We start from the raw sequence: 15745 nt of genomic DNA on the forward strand, positions 1-15745 counted from the left end.
ATAACTTGTACTAACTACACAACCAAAGAATACAAAACATTTTAGACACCAAAGAGTACACGCTACACACAAATTCTTCTTCATCACATAAACGAATATTACATAACGTGATTCATAGAAAACATCAAAATGTGTGTTCCTTTGTAGCCTCTATTGTATATAATTTCATTCATATTCATTTAATATATACTTTTCATGCTTCTAAAAATGAACAATTCTTCAATATTATTACCACATATATATTATTCATTAAATTATGGATAAATACTACGTCTCTATCTATCCATATTGTAATAAAAAAATGTCATTTTCCTCTCTATTGTTTCTTTCTCTTTTATAATATAAACAAGCAACCATATAAATATGCTCATAAATTTTTATGCAAAAAGAAAATAAATGGCCAGCCATTAAAGTGTACCAAAAAATGTATTTTTTTTAACTATATATTATTTTCATTTCTTTACTAATCTTCTAAATTGATATAATGAACATTAAATATTAAATATGTTTTTCGTCTAGTATAAAGTTAAATTATTATTTTTTTTAATAAAAACTTTAAATCTTCTAAATACATGAAAAAATTACTAGAATTAATTTTTCTCGATATTATTTATATGTAACAAATTAATTTTTAAAGTAAATTACAATATAATATTATAACATTTATCTCAACAAATTAATATGAAATATTTTAATATTTTAAACAATATTAAAATTATGTTTATTACATAATTTTTTTTACGATGATTCTATTTTAATATTTTTTTTATTAAAACACACAAAAAAAAATTTAAAGTTGAGACTATAAAAAAATATTATTTTAATAATTTGTTGTTTATCTGACAAGTTTTTCCGTATTTTTTAAAATTAAATACAGATTCTTGAATGTAACCGTACGATGTCTAACATAATGAATGAGATTTTTCCGTTAAATAAAAATGTTGACACAAAATAATGAAAAATAAATTAAATTAATAAAGAGGGTCTGTGACAGGTCATTTGTACGATGTAGGGTTTGACATGTTTTACTACAACCCCAATTTATGCTGACGTGGCCCTACATGTTAAGTGGGCCATATGTACACGTGGCTCTCTTATCACCACATTGTATACTGCATTAGTACCTTCATCATATTTATTGTTTATTAAATTCCAAGCTTTCAACCAATCCATTTTATAGTTTGAAGAAGAAATTCAGAAAAGAGAAAATGAAAAGAACAAATTTAAGAAAAATAGAAATATTTTCTTGAAATTGTTTGATAAATAGTAAATAAATACGAAATCATTTTAGGAACTTATGGCTGAGATATAGTTTTGTTTTGGTTGTTTAAATAATGTTGTTTTCTTATCAAAATTAAAGTTAGTAATTTATGTAATAAAAAAAAATGTGTTAAAGGTTTGTATAAACTATGGAAATGAAATACCAATTTAATACATATAGAGTAACTACATTCAATTATTCTATATTTTTAACCCTTATAATCACAAATCTTATCTAAATGTTTTGTATTACTTTTTTTTTCCTCATAAATGTTATGTCACTACTATATTTGTTTGCTTGTTATAAATTGAATGATTATTCTCATATATACTTTTTTTTCTTAAAGTTTTTTTTTTAATTTTTTATTAAAAGAAAATATTAAATAAAAATCAATTTTAGAGAGACTAAAAATAATTAGTCGTTATATTAACTAAATTAAGTATTATTTGAGACAAAAAATATTGATATTAGTTCCTATTATTTATAAAATAATTTTTAAATTGGTATCTAATTAAATGTTTTAGCTACTAACTCTAGAATTTAAATAGTTAGTAGTTAAAACTTTGAAAGCTAATTAGATATGAATTTAGAAATTATTTTTCAATAATATAAACTAATTTAGATATCAATATTTTTGTAGTCTTTAAAATAATATATAATCTAATCAATATAAAAATTAATTAAAATAGATAATTTAGATAATAATATTTTTGTATTTTCTTTCTTTTTTCTTTTTTTTAATAATTTTTTTTTCATGTGATGGTAGATGATTGTTATTACTTGAGGTGTCAGCTTAGCTAAAATGTCAAGTTGCATAATGATGCATAACACGAAAATTTTATAAAAAAATATATATAAAAATTAATTATTTTTTATTTTTAAAATTGATTTCTAATGATTTTCTAACCGTATTTGTTAAAACAAGTTATTTTCCAATTATTATTTTTCTATATTTTATCTTTCTAAATTTATAATTTATAATTTAAAATTTATGATTTTGTTTTAAGTATTGTGATACTTGTTCAAAGTTTGTATGTTAAATAAACAAAAGGACAAATGGTTATTCTACTTGACACGATTATTCTATATGACACCACTAATGCATGCATATGGGTATATGTCATCATTTTAAATATTTTTAGTTTTAAAAATCACTTATGTATTTTAAAATAAATATTAAGAATGTAAAAAAAAATTCATCATAAAAGAGCTAGAAATATAAATTTTAAATGCTAGAGAGAAAATAAATAATTCATAAATACTAAAATAAAACATTTTTTACTTTACAAAGAGTTATATATATATATATATATATATATATATATAATGTTTTAACTTATAATTTTGTGAGTTTTACAAAAGATAATTTAATATTGAAAAGTATATAAAAAATAAAAATTTATTATTATTATTTCACAAAACAAAAACTTGTTTGTGTGTTTCAAAAACAATGTTTGTAATCACAATTTTAACTTGCATTTGCTCACAACTTTTAATTTTTTATTTCGTGGGAATAACGTAAGTCCTACAAAGCAAAACAACCATACAAATAAAAAAATGACAAATTAAAAAATGTCTTTTCTAACATTTGTATCTAAATTCCTTAAGCACATTAAAAAATATTATTAGAAAATACATCAATCAACTTAATGATAATAACATTTGTATCTAAATTCCTTAAGCACATTTACTTTTGTAGAATAAAAGGATAGCCATGTTTGGGATTTTTCTAACTCCATTCAAAGGTCCCAACTACCAAGTTGCCCTCAATTTTAGGAGAGGACCACATGTCACCATTACTTACTATATCCTTCTCAATTATAAATTAAAAAAATTATTAAATAAAAACTAATTTTAAAAATAAAAAATTATTAATTAAATTATATACTATTTTAGAGACTAAAAAAAACTATTGGTATCTATATTAGTTTTTATAATTGATAAATAGTTATACACATATCTGTTTAATTACTAAAATTTTAACTACTAATTTTAAAATATAAATAATTAATAACGAAACTTTTAGTAGCTAATTAAATGTTAATTTATAAATTAATTATCAATAATAGAAATTAATTTAGATATTAATAACTTTTTTAAGTTTATAAATTAAAATTAGTATTTAATTTAGTTAATATAATAATTAATTTTTTTAAAATTAGTTTTTATTCAATAATTTTTTAATAATGTAATTAGTGATAAAATGATATATGCACAGTGCTAAAAGATTTTTATATCATGGTTTAATCACAAATGTTAAAAATTATTGTTCACTTCTATATTAATTATTTAAATTATGTTTAAAAAACAAGATATATAAGCGAAAAATATTTTTTTAGAAAAGGTTTGAATAAGTTTTTTGATCGATAAAAAATAATTAAATTAAAGGAAAATATTTTAGAAATGTTCCAATATTATAAAAAATAATTTAATGAACACCATTACTCTCATCCTCTTATAAAACTAATCCGAGCCATCCAAATCATGTTTGGTAAAAATATTCTAGACATGATTGATTAATTAATGGATTTTTATGTTAAATTTGTGGTCTTACTATATTCTATATATAGGTATAATAATTGTAACAAAAAATTACTTCATTAGTATTTGTTAGTATGTATTTAGGTCTAATTCTTCTATATTTTTTATTTTTTTAATAAATATTTTTTCATCTGATTGTAGAAATGTTGTTGTTTGAGGTAAAGTTAAACATTTATAAAAAATAAAATCATTAAAATTAAATTTTAACTATATTTGTACCTAAAAATGTTTTTTTATTAGTATGAACTAGTTAAATAATGTTATTTATTAAAAAATTCCTCTTAATCATGTGCCACACCAAGTCATTTAATAAAAAAATTTGTTAAACAATATTGTATAACTTTCACGCATAAATACTCTAAATAGAATACGAAATTTAGTTTTATAATTAAATAACAAAATACCTCTATTTTATTTTTTACTTGGAATATTTACATTATTTTGTATACATTTTTTTTTTATCATTTTTACATAATAACCTCTACCTTTTTTTTCCATTTATTTTATTTTATTATTTTTTCGTAAATCAAACATGTCATAAAATTTTTAGTCTCTAATATTTTATATTTTATATATATATATATATATATTAATTATGTGAAATGTCAAATTGTATAATAATACATAATATAAGTTTTTATAAAAAAAACAATACGTCATAAAATTAATATTTTTAGCTATTTATATTATTTATTTATTTTTGATAAATCCAACTTATAATCTTGTATAAAAAAACAGAAAAGAAAACATCTTACTAAAGATGATGAATGAAATTCTTCAACAAAAATTAATTATCACTAAAACAAATAATTATTGTGTATCAATAACGACATTAATAAAACAACCCATTCATACCATATACTATTTTTCTTTATGATCATGAATGCAATGCTTACTTAACTTTATGAGGGTTGTGTTGTTGTCCTATAGTTATAGGGTAGGGTCCCACGAGAGAAATTCCTTATCTCTTTATCGTATAAAAAGCTTATATTATAATTATGTCATAATCGAACTACTAATAATAAATTAAAAAAGAAACTTCCTCTGAAAAAGTAAAGAGAAATGAAAATAAATAAATATTAATCGTGAAAAATGAAAAAAAAAACTTTTGAAAAGTATAATGATATGGAAAAGCTCTGCCACAAAATCCACAGAAAAGTTAAAGCAAAAATATTTGCTAGCTAGGTGTTATTAACGTCATGCTTTTTTTAAAATATTTTATTCCAAAAGTGTTACCCTAATTAAAAAATCGTTAACTATACTTTTTATGAATCTATTTTTTTTTCTCCATTTTGTTAAAGCTTTTTAGTCCTTTAAATTTGAAAAAAAATACATTTTTAACTTTTAAATACTACATTTGAAGAATTGAACTAATTAATTTTAGTTGCTAAAGAGTAAATTTTAAAAAATTATCACAATTTTCAAATTTAATGAACTAAATATATATAAATATTTTAAATTTGCAAGACCATTACAAGATTTTTACAGTTAATATAAGAAATAAAAAACATAATAGAATTTTAATTTTCCGAGTAAGCTTTTCTCTGGATTAAAGAGTGAAAAATAGAAAGAAAAAAAAACAAATGGTGAAATTGTTTGAATTAAGAAAAAATAATAAGCTAAAATAATATTGATATCTAATTAGATATCAATTTTGAAACCTATCTATGAATAATAAAAATTAATTTAAATATATATTTTTAAAATAATATTCAATTTTAGTTAATATAGTAACTAAATTTTATAAGCAGATTTAAGGAAATTGTCTATTATTTTTTCTTTGTATCAGCATATTTCATATCTTACTTGAGGAGAGCAAGAAATTCACAGTTCATTTTTCATGTAAACAGATCGTAGTGTTTTCTCTTCAAATTCATTGTGTTAGTTTTGCATGTATAATATTTACGTAGAAAAAAAATATAAATTCTGAAAGTTCTGCTTTGTTTTATAATATTTTCTTTATATATATTGGAGTAGGAAGCAGCAAATGACATGGGTTGACATGGGTTTAGCTCCATTTCCCAACACATTAATGGAAGAAGATGAAAGGGCACATGCCCTACAATTGTGAGGTTGTGCAGGGTCACATGCTCTTAACTTGCATGGTAACTTTTGGAACTTTCTATTCATATCCAAACCTTATCACCTTGCATGTCCATTTTCAGTTTTCTTTCTTCATGCCTGGGATGATGTGACTCCTTTTCTTCTTTCTTACTGTTGGAATCAACAACATGCTTCTACTCTAAACAAAAATAGAGCATTCTTATGATTTCAACAAATTATGTTTTTATTGAGACTAATCAAATTATTATGATTATAAGATTTGGTTAATGTATAATCTTACCCTTAATACTTATATAAAAATGTAGAAGGTTATTACACTGATGTTTAAATATTCCTCTTAAATTGACATAAGTATTAGATACAATATTTGTAAGTTAGGCATCGACGAGATGTTTAATTTAAAAAATATTTATTGAATTTCTATCAATTTTAATACGATTTTAAAAAAATATATTAATTTTCTAAAAATTTAATTTTATTGTATAAATTTTTATTATAATTATAAAAATACGGAACAAATCTTTTAAATTTGTAATGAAAAACATTTTTATAATAAAAAAATCTAAAATATACTTGTGTACATAAATTTTTATTATTATACATATAAATATTTATTATTAATTTATATATTTCATAGTTATATAATATATAGATTTGTATATTTATATCTTACATTTTAAAAATTATACATATGTTCATGTCTTATATTTTAAAAATTATATGTATATATCTTTGTGTTTATATCTGTATTGTGTCGTATCAATATTCGTGTTATATAGATATTGTATTAGAATAATGAATTTGTTGACCTGAGAGGATGATAATAAAGTGCCATCCAAGTTTTTCTTAAATACCAAATAAATTAAATTGCACAAGTTTTTTGAGTAGATTTGGAAAAGATGATAGATAAAATTGTTGAAATAGTAATAATAAAAAAATGAGAAAAAGTAAAACGAAGGCAATAAAATATGTTCACTAGAGGAAGTGAGTGTAGAGACAGAGGACAAGGGAAGCAGTATCTATCTGTATCAGGGTTTGTTGTTGTCAATGTAACAACACGTGTTACAAAGCAACAAACAAAAACGTCAAAAAGTGTCTGTGGATTGCACCAACTTTCCCATCTAAGTTCTACTCTTCTTCATGCAAACAAAGGGTATACTATACTATTGTACTGTTGCTATTATTGTCATTATTTTTGTTTATTCAGTATTCACCCCTTTTTTCTCTCTGTTTTTGGTCTGCTTCTTATTTTTATTTTTATTATGTTTTCATTATTCCTAGAATTGAAAGGTGAAGAAGTGAAGTGAAGTGAAGAGAAGACAGTAATATTAGCAGAGTACTAAACTAAAAGAAATGACCAGCTCGGTAGTCGGTTCTGTCAATGTTTCTCTGTCTCTCTCATTTGTTTGCTTTTAGAAGCGGCAAAGTTAACTGCTACTCATACCAAGCTCTTACTTTTTGATCCTTTCTCTCTCTCTCTATCTCTTTGTTTCTCTCTCCACAAACAATTTGGTCGGACTTGCAAGGAAGAGACATCTGCAGCTTCCATTGAGAGGAAGGAATTCCAAAGCTTTACCTTAAGGGGGTTTCAAATTTCAAAAAGCACATTTTTTGCAGCTCATTTTGGCTGTGACTGTGGTGCAGTTGAGGCTTTGTGTTCTTGTTTGAAGGGATCAAAGCTTGTTTCTTTTTATTTTTGTTTTTTTTTTATCTTTGACTTGCCATGTTGGGTGGTTCTTTTCATATTAATTGAGTGTAGCCATTTTTAGGTGAAGGGGTTGGCCTAATTTTCATTATTATTATTATTTTTTTTAAATTTCTTGTACTTTGGTGCTTTCATTCTGCTTATAGAAGGTGAGGGTGTTCATATTGAGGATCAAAATGGGTGCTTGAGGGGGTTATTAGTGATGGGGGCTTCTTTGATCCCTTGGAGAAGTTGAGGAATAGTTGGGTTTTGTGTGTGAAGAGAAGACTCTTATACACCCCATTTGGAAAATGCCTGGTGGGAGCAGCAAAAGGAGGATACATTTTAGCAAACTGTACAGTTTTTCTTGTTTGAAATCTCGTTTCAGAGATGGTCATTCCCAAATTGGGCAGAAGGGGTACTCCAGGGTTGTGTACTGCAATGATCCGGATAACCCTGAAGCAGTTCAGTTGAGTTATGGAGGCAATTATGTTTCAACAACCAAGTATACAGCTTTTAATTTCATCCCCAAGTCTCTGTTTGAGCAGTTCAGAAGGGTTGCAAATATCTACTTTCTCATTGTTGCGTGTGTTTCATTTAGTCCATTGGCACCTTTCACTGCTCTAAGTATTGTTGCTCCATTGCTGGTTGTGATTGGAGCTACAATGGCCAAGGAAGCTGTGGAAGATTGGAGGAGGAGAAAACAGGTACTGTTTTCTGTTTTTTTTTTCTTTCAATTTTTTTATAATGCAATACCTTTTTATCATGGCCTATCAAAACCCCAAATGGCCCTTCCCCCACTGATGGTACTTTCTATAAAGGTCCTTGTTTATATATATACTCAGTTGGCATTTTTCTGCTATGAGTAAGCTTGCATTTGTTTTGTGATTTTAATAAAAGTTAGGAATGAATAGAAAAAAGAGAGTAATTTTGCCCTTAGTAGTTACTACTGATGATCAAGGAGTGGATTCACAAGCTTCATTATCTTACAATGCTCTAAAATTAGAAAATTATTATGGTTTTATTGACATATAAGTACATTTGAATGCTCTTTTGTTTCTGGAAAGTGGAAGGAAGGGGTATTGCAAAACTCTCCTTTCTCTTTGAACATATCTAGTACATATCAATTTGTTTTTGAAAATTTTCATCTTTCTTAATTCTTAAAAAAGACATATCTACGAGATGATTCTGTTGCATACTATTATTATGTCATGTAATTAATTGCTGCTATATGCCTATTTAACTTGTTTGGCCTTTTTTGGATATTTTTTTTCTCTGTTAGTCACTTGCTTAGGATGTACTTGACTCTTGTGTTCTGTTGAGTCACACTTTTGGATTGATTTCTTTTAAATCTTTGTGTGTTTTGGAAAGTTTTTCCCCCCCATTGATATATCCTACATATCATTCACGGACTAGAAGTTTTCCTGGCTAAAGTTCATGTATTTCTTCAGGATATAGAGGCAAATAACAGAAAGGTTCAGGTATATGGTAGAAATTATACATTTACCGAGACTAGATGGAAGAAACTCCGTGTTGGTGATATCATTAAAGTGTACAAGGATGAATACTTTCCTGCTGATCTTCTTTTGCTTTCATCAAGCCCCGGTGATGGGGTTTGTTATGTCGAGACTATGAATCTTGATGGAGAAACTAATCTGAAATTAAAGCATGCTTTGGAGGTGACAACTCATCTTCATGATGAAAAGTCTCTCCAAAAGTTTAGGGCTGTGGTTAAATGTGAGGATCCTAATGAAAATCTGTACTCATTTATTGGAACTTTACAACATGATGGTAAAGAATATCCTCTTTCCTTGCAGCAGATCCTGTTAAGAGATTCTAAGTTGAAAAACACTGATTTTATCTATGGCATTGTTGTCTTTACTGGCCATGATACGAAAGTTATGCAGAATTCCACCGATCCTCCGTCCAAAAGAAGCAAAATTGAGAGGAAAATGGATAAGATAATATACATCCTCTTCAGTACCTTGGTTTTGATATCCTTTATTGGTTCTGTCTTTTTTGGTATTGAGACCAAAAAGGATATTAGTGGTGGAAGGTATAAAAGATGGTATCTTCATCCAGACGATGCAACGGTGTTCTATGATCCGAGAAGGGCAACACTTGCTGCTATTCTTCATTTTTTGACTGCCATTATGTTGTATGGATATCTAATTCCGATATCACTTTATGTGTCCATAGAAATTGTGAAAGTTCTGCAGAGCATTTTCATTAACCAAGACCAGGAAATGTATTATGAAGAATCAGATAGGCCAGCTCATGCACGCACGTCTAATTTGAATGAGGAACTTGGTCAGGTTGATACCATATTGAGTGACAAAACTGGTACTTTGACATGTAACTCAATGGAGTTTGTCAAATGTTCAATAGGGGGCATTCCGTATGGTCGTGGTATGACAGAAGTAGAGAAAGCACTTGCTAGGAGAGGAAAAGGTGGGGAATCTGATGTTGATGGTGGATCCTCTGATTTCTTGGGCCAGAATAATGAGGCAAGTGACTCTCTGCATCCAATTAAGGGCTTTAATTTTAGAGATGAGCGCATAGTGAATGGGCAATGGGTTAATGAACCATGTTCAGACTTCATACAGAAATTCTTTCTAGTTTTAGCTATTTGTCACACAGCTATTCCAGATGAAGATAAAGAATCTGGAGAAATTTCCTATGAAGCCGAGTCACCAGATGAAGCAGCTTTTGTCATAGCTGCAAGGGAGCTTGGTTTCGAGTTTTTTGAAAGGAAACAAACAAGCATATCATTGCACGAATTGAATTATGAAAGTGGAAAAAAGGTTGACAGGTTGGCTAACTCCTTTTACCATGTTTATAGTTATACATATCTGCCCCATTTTCTAATATGTTCCCCACAATGTTGGTGGCCAAAGTTGTCATCTCAGATGAGATTATATAATTTTTATTTAATAGAGTAGTTCAGCTTCTGTGTTCAACAAAGTTTTATCTGGCTTCTCACTAAAACAAATTATAATAGGATTTTCAAAGGTTTGGTTTGCCCTTCCTTTTACATCTTCATATATCTATTCAACTAGTTTCATTGTATATAAGACCCATAAAAGAAAAAGTTCAATTATGGATTTTTTTAATTTCTTGGATGATATAAATTATAGTTATGGGGAGATTTTCCTTTCTGCAAAATCATATGTAGAGGGAAAGACTCTCAGAAAGTGTCCGTGCTCTTAAATCTGGTTTTAGGATGAAAGATTGAGGGGAAGAATTAAAGCCTTTCATGTTTGGAAGAATATTGGCAGAAAAAGGAGAATAGTAAAGGTAGTAAGATTCAATATCTTGAAAAAGAGAAGCAAAATAAATGTAAACAAAATTTACTAACTACAAGAAAATCATCTTTACTACCGGGGCCATCTAACTCAATTAGTTGAGTAGTGTGTGAGTTGTTGAAAACCTCCTAGTACCTATATTCAGTTCCTATGAATAAAAGAATCATCTTTAACTCTTAAGAAGAGAAAATTCTACTTGAAATTTTATAAATGATTTGATTCATGTACTGCCAATGAGTTGTATATATTTCTAGTTTGTATTCTTTGTCTTTATTTCTGATAAACTCTGTCAATAGGTTTGAACCTGTTTGATATATTTGGTCCATGCAGAGAGAGTGATTTAAGAAGCTTTGTTAAGTTTGTGTTTAATTTACTGATCATTGGGTTAATTTTTGACTAGCAGAGTGTACCAGCTTCTACATGTGTTAGAGTTCAGCAGTTCCCGCAAAAGAATGTCAGTGATAGTGAGGAATGAGGAAAATCAATTATTGCTCCTATGCAAGGGTGCAGACAGGTTTCAATTAATATCCCATGCTTTTTGAATAATGGAGTTGTTAATAGCATGTAGTAACGTCAAATTGTGTATTTCCTTGCATATATTCAGTGTAATGTTTGAAAGGCTCTCACAGCATGGAAGACAGTTTGAGGTTGAAACCAGAGATCATATCAAAAGGTACGCCGAGGCTGGTTTAAGAACCCTTGTAGTCACATACCGTGAACTTGATGAAGAAGAATATAAGTTATGGGACAAGGAGTTTTCAAAGGTCAAATCTTCTGTAACAGAAGACCGAGATGCACTGGTGGATGCAGCTGCTGACAAGATGGAAAGAGATTTGATACTTCTTGGTGCTACTGCAGTTGAGGATAGACTGCAAAAAGGGGTAAGTATAAACTTTTTAATCTTCCTACTTTTATTTATGTAAGTCTTTGCATTTATTATTTTTAGAATTTGGGTTAAGGGTCAAACTCAATCTCAGAAAATCAAATTGTAAAGTGATATTTGTCTAAGTTTTACTTATGCCGTATTTCTAGTTGATGTGAAATCAGAGTGGACTAGGGGTTTCTTGAATGAAGACAACTTTACAACAATTATGTATCGAGTGAGAAAAAATAAAAGTTTCTGACAAAAAATGAACTTGGCTTCAGACATAGACCACTGAAACAGGGAAAAATGACAGTAAAAAAAAATCAGATATTAATACCTTTGTTCTTGATTAGTTAATAAAGCTTATTTGACATGGAAATACAGGTTCCTGAGTGTATTGAAAAGCTTGCACGGGCAAAAATCAAGTTATGGGTATTGACTGGAGACAAGATGGAAACTGCAGTCAACATAGGGTACATTAGCAAGGCTTGTTCTAGATTCTTTTTATGAGAAAGTTGTATAAATTTGAAGTTATTTTCCCCCTTTTCTTTGTACAGGTATGCTTGCAGTTTACTTAGACAAGACATGAAACAGATAGTGATCACTCTTGATTCCTCAGATATCTTATACTTGGAAAAGCAAGGGGACAAGCAGGCTCTAGCAAAGGTACACTTATATTTTTTTCGGAATTTAATTTTCTCTCACTATTATACATCTTTGATACAAAAATTTCTTAGGCTTCTCTTGAAAGCATTAAGAAGCAAATTGGAGAAGGAATCTCACAAATTAACTCTGCCAAAGAGAGTTCTAATGCAAATAAAGGAACGTCTTCTGGGTTTGGCTTGATAATCGATGGAAAGTCCTTGGATTATTCTCTTAACAAGAATTTGGAGAAGTCCTTCTTTGAGCTTGCCATTAATTGTGCTTCTGTCATATGTTGCCGATCTTCACCCAAACAAAAAGCTCGTGTGAGTACTATGGGTGTGCAATTTGAATTTCTGTCATATAAATAATATTATTTCCTTGAGTAGTTGTGTATAATCATAGCTTGGGTTGTTAAAATATTATAATCATGTCAGCCAAAAAAATATGCAGGTTACAAGGTTGGTAAAATTGGGAACTGGGAAGACAACATTATCTATTGGTGATGGGGCAAATGATGTTGGCATGCTTCAGGAGGCTGATATTGGAGTTGGCATTAGTGGTGCTGAAGGGATGCAGGTCTAAAAATACATTTGATTATTCTTATCTGGGCTGCTCTTCTACCTGTCCTTAAGAAAGATTATATTCTCCAAAACCATAATAAATGAAGAGATTCTAATATAACTTAGGGAGTGTTAAAGAGCTTATAGGGACTGTATTTGAGCTTATGATAATAATTGATGGTTCTTATAATTATAACCTCTTTAGCTTATTTCAATGAGCTTCATAGTCAAGCTTATAAAAATAAGTTGTTATTAGCCTATTCCAATTACTTCTATGTTCATATTTATGACAAATGATCTAATATGAGATAATAACTTATTGAAGATGTGCTTAATAAAGATATTTTTAGCCGAATGTGCCATTAGTCTAACCAGGTCTACATGTTCTTACCTCTTTTGTGCTGTTTAACATGTGGTCTTAATATGTTTTGTATTTGGATTATTTTAAATTATGGAGAAATTCACTTAAGCATAATGAACCAAGTTGTCAAACCAACATGCATGCAACATAAGTTATCAGTAATGTTATTGTGTACTTAATAGAGTTGTTAGAAAGTGACTATGCCAATCAATAAGGAAAGAAATCCAGAACTTTAATTTCTGCAGAGGCAAAGGGATTAAAAACTTCACTTCTAAGCTTTATATAAAAGTAACTGTATTGCCGATAAAAAAAAAGTTTAAAACTATACCACAATTGCAAGGAGAACAAATAAAAAGTAACCATCATTAAATAATTAGTAATAGGTATATAAAAACATTTGATTTAGTAACAAAACAACTACTCCACACTAGCAGTCCTAAACACATCATTAACATTTCTGAATGTACATGCCAATTTTTGTATGATAAGCTAATGTTTGAATGACTGGGTGCCAGTTTCTGATATTTGTAAATAAATGTTGTCTACAGGCTATAATGGCAAGTGATTTTGCAATAGCTCAATTCCGGTTTCTGGAGCGTTTGTTGTTGGTACATGGCCATTGGTGTTATCGGCGTATATCAATGATGGTAATACCATGCATTCATCTATTTCTCTCAGTCTTTAAGATTTAATGTTCATCTACTGAATGCTTTCACAGTACAACTTTAGTTTCCTCAATGTTCTGAAGTAACAGAAAAGAGAGAATAACAGAATTCAAGAAGTAAAGCAAAAGAGAGAAAACAAAACTTCATTTGGTTATCTGAAAACTGATTCTTACAAGAAGTTTTAGTTGCTTCTTACATAGAAGTCTTTTAAAATAAGAAAGTGACAGCTGTATATTATTATTATTTTTTTTTCATTTTTTCTCAATTTTTTTACCCTCTCCATGAGTTGATTGGTTTAATCCAGATGAAAAAGATCTTATAATTTTCTGTTTGCTGTGTAAGAGTATTACATGTGTTTGGGAATGAATTAAACCATATCATACTTGTTTAGATAAAAAATAGGCAACTTTGTCCACCCAAAAAATTGCTGCTGATAACTTGTTGAATTGTTTTTATGCAGATATGCTATTTTTTCTATAAAAACATTGCGTTTGGATTTACCCTTTTTTGGTTTGAGGCATATGCTTCTTTCTCTGGTCAAGCTGCTTACAATGATTGGTACATGTCATTTTACAATGTCTTCTTCACTTCACTTCCAGTAATCGCTCTAGGTGTTTTTGATCAGGATGTTTCTGCCAAACTTTGTCTAAAGGTACTATGTTGTCATAATTTTTAAAATTGCTTCTCTATATATTAAAGAATATTTAAGAATCAGCAGACAGACATATACGATTCTTCTTCTCAGAAGATGAGTACTTTATGTACTATTTGTTAAGATCCTGTGCTAATCAATAACCATATTGTCTGTTTTACAGTATCCTGTTCTATATCTAGAGGGAGTAGAAGACACCCTCTTCAGCTGGCCCCGGATTCTTGGGTGGATGTTGAATGGAGTACTTAGTTCTTTAGTGATCTTCTTCTTAACCACTAATTCTGTGTTGAATCAAGCCTTCAGAAGAGATGGTAAGGTGGTTGATTTTGAAATACTTGGAGTCACAATGTATACATGTGTGGTCTGGACTGTGAATTGCCAAATGGCACTATCCATCAATTACTTTACTTGGATACAACATTTTTTTATATGGGGCAGCATTGCCTTCTGGTATGTGTTTGTGTTGGTCTATGGTTACCTCTCCCCAGCAATATCCACAACAGCTTACAGGGTTTTTGTGGAAGCATGTGCTCCCAGTGGTCTATATTGGCTAGTAACCCTTTTGGTTGTTGTGTGTGTGCTGCTACCCTATTTCTCCTATAGGTCTTTCCAAAGTCGGTTTCTACCAATGTACCATGATATTATACAGAGAGAACAAGTAGAAGGGATTGAAATTGGGTTATCAGATGATGAGTTACCTAAAAAGGTCCAGGGAAAACTAATACACCTCAGAGAAAGATTGAAGCAAAGGGAGATGTGAAATGTAAATGCTTCTAAACATACATTCTTAGACCTTGGAATTGTATTTGATTTCTTGCTGAGTTGGGAAGTGGCATTCAAGTAGTGAGCATTGCAAATAGCTTTTAATTTTTTTATCTTTTCCTCTTTGGGCTTCCATTTGTTTATAAAATTAGGAGAGGAGAATTTGTGTAGCAGTCACCTGATGTAGATTAGCTGTGTAAAGCTTGAGTATTTGTTGTACCTAAAATGGTCCTTGTATTTGTTAATGGAAGAAGCAATAGATATTTTACAATATACTTTATTATCTGATGGAAGTTCCAAAAACAACTAGAAACATGACTTACCTGTGTATGTCAGTAAAGTTCATGATATTAATGTCAACTACAAGACTATAATAATAG

The 15745-nt window shown here is 28.6% G+C and overlaps 1 protein-coding gene across 2 annotated transcripts; it reads left to right on the forward strand.

Annotated features, from left to right (window-relative positions):
- The first annotated feature begins 7221 nt into the window (after positions 1-7221).
- On the forward strand, positions 7222-15638 carry LOC137836734 (probable phospholipid-transporting ATPase 8). 2 transcript variants are annotated; one of them, XR_011085341.1, is made up of 11 exons: positions 7222-8257; positions 9002-10362; positions 11259-11369; positions 11460-11736; positions 12105-12193; positions 12278-12386; positions 12458-12688; positions 12816-12941; positions 13835-13933; positions 14551-14603; positions 14767-15638. XR_011085341.1 is itself a non-coding variant. In XM_068645440.1 (11 exons), the coding sequence occupies exons 1-11, from the start codon at positions 7862-7864 to the stop codon at positions 15361-15363; spliced, it is 3588 nt and encodes a 1195-aa protein (XP_068501541.1). In that variant the 5' UTR covers positions 7222-7861; the 3' UTR covers positions 15364-15638. The 2 variants fall into 2 exon arrangements, 1 of the variants encoding a protein (XP_068501541.1); XM_068645440.1 differs by having other exon boundaries at positions 14412-14603.
- The last annotated feature ends 107 nt before the right edge of the window (positions 15639-15745 follow it).

The sequence above is a fragment of the Phaseolus vulgaris genome, chromosome 4 (assembly GCF_000499845.2).
Source record: "Phaseolus vulgaris cultivar G19833 chromosome 4, P. vulgaris v2.0, whole genome shotgun sequence".
Taxonomy (NCBI): Eukaryota; Viridiplantae; Streptophyta; class Magnoliopsida; order Fabales; family Fabaceae; genus Phaseolus; species Phaseolus vulgaris.

Coding starts and splice junctions, on each gene's coding strand:
- LOC137836734 (XM_068645440.1), top strand. CDS start 7,862: ATGCCTGGTGGGAGCAGCAAAAGGAGGATACATTTTAGCAAACTGTAC. Junction 11,737..12,104: donor AGGATAGACTGCAAAAAGGG/GTAAGTATAAAC, acceptor ATGGAAATACAG/GTTCCTGAGTGTATTGAAAA. Junction 12,689..12,815: donor CACCCAAACAAAAAGCTCGT/GTGAGTACTATG, acceptor AAAAATATGCAG/GTTACAAGGTTGGTAAAATT.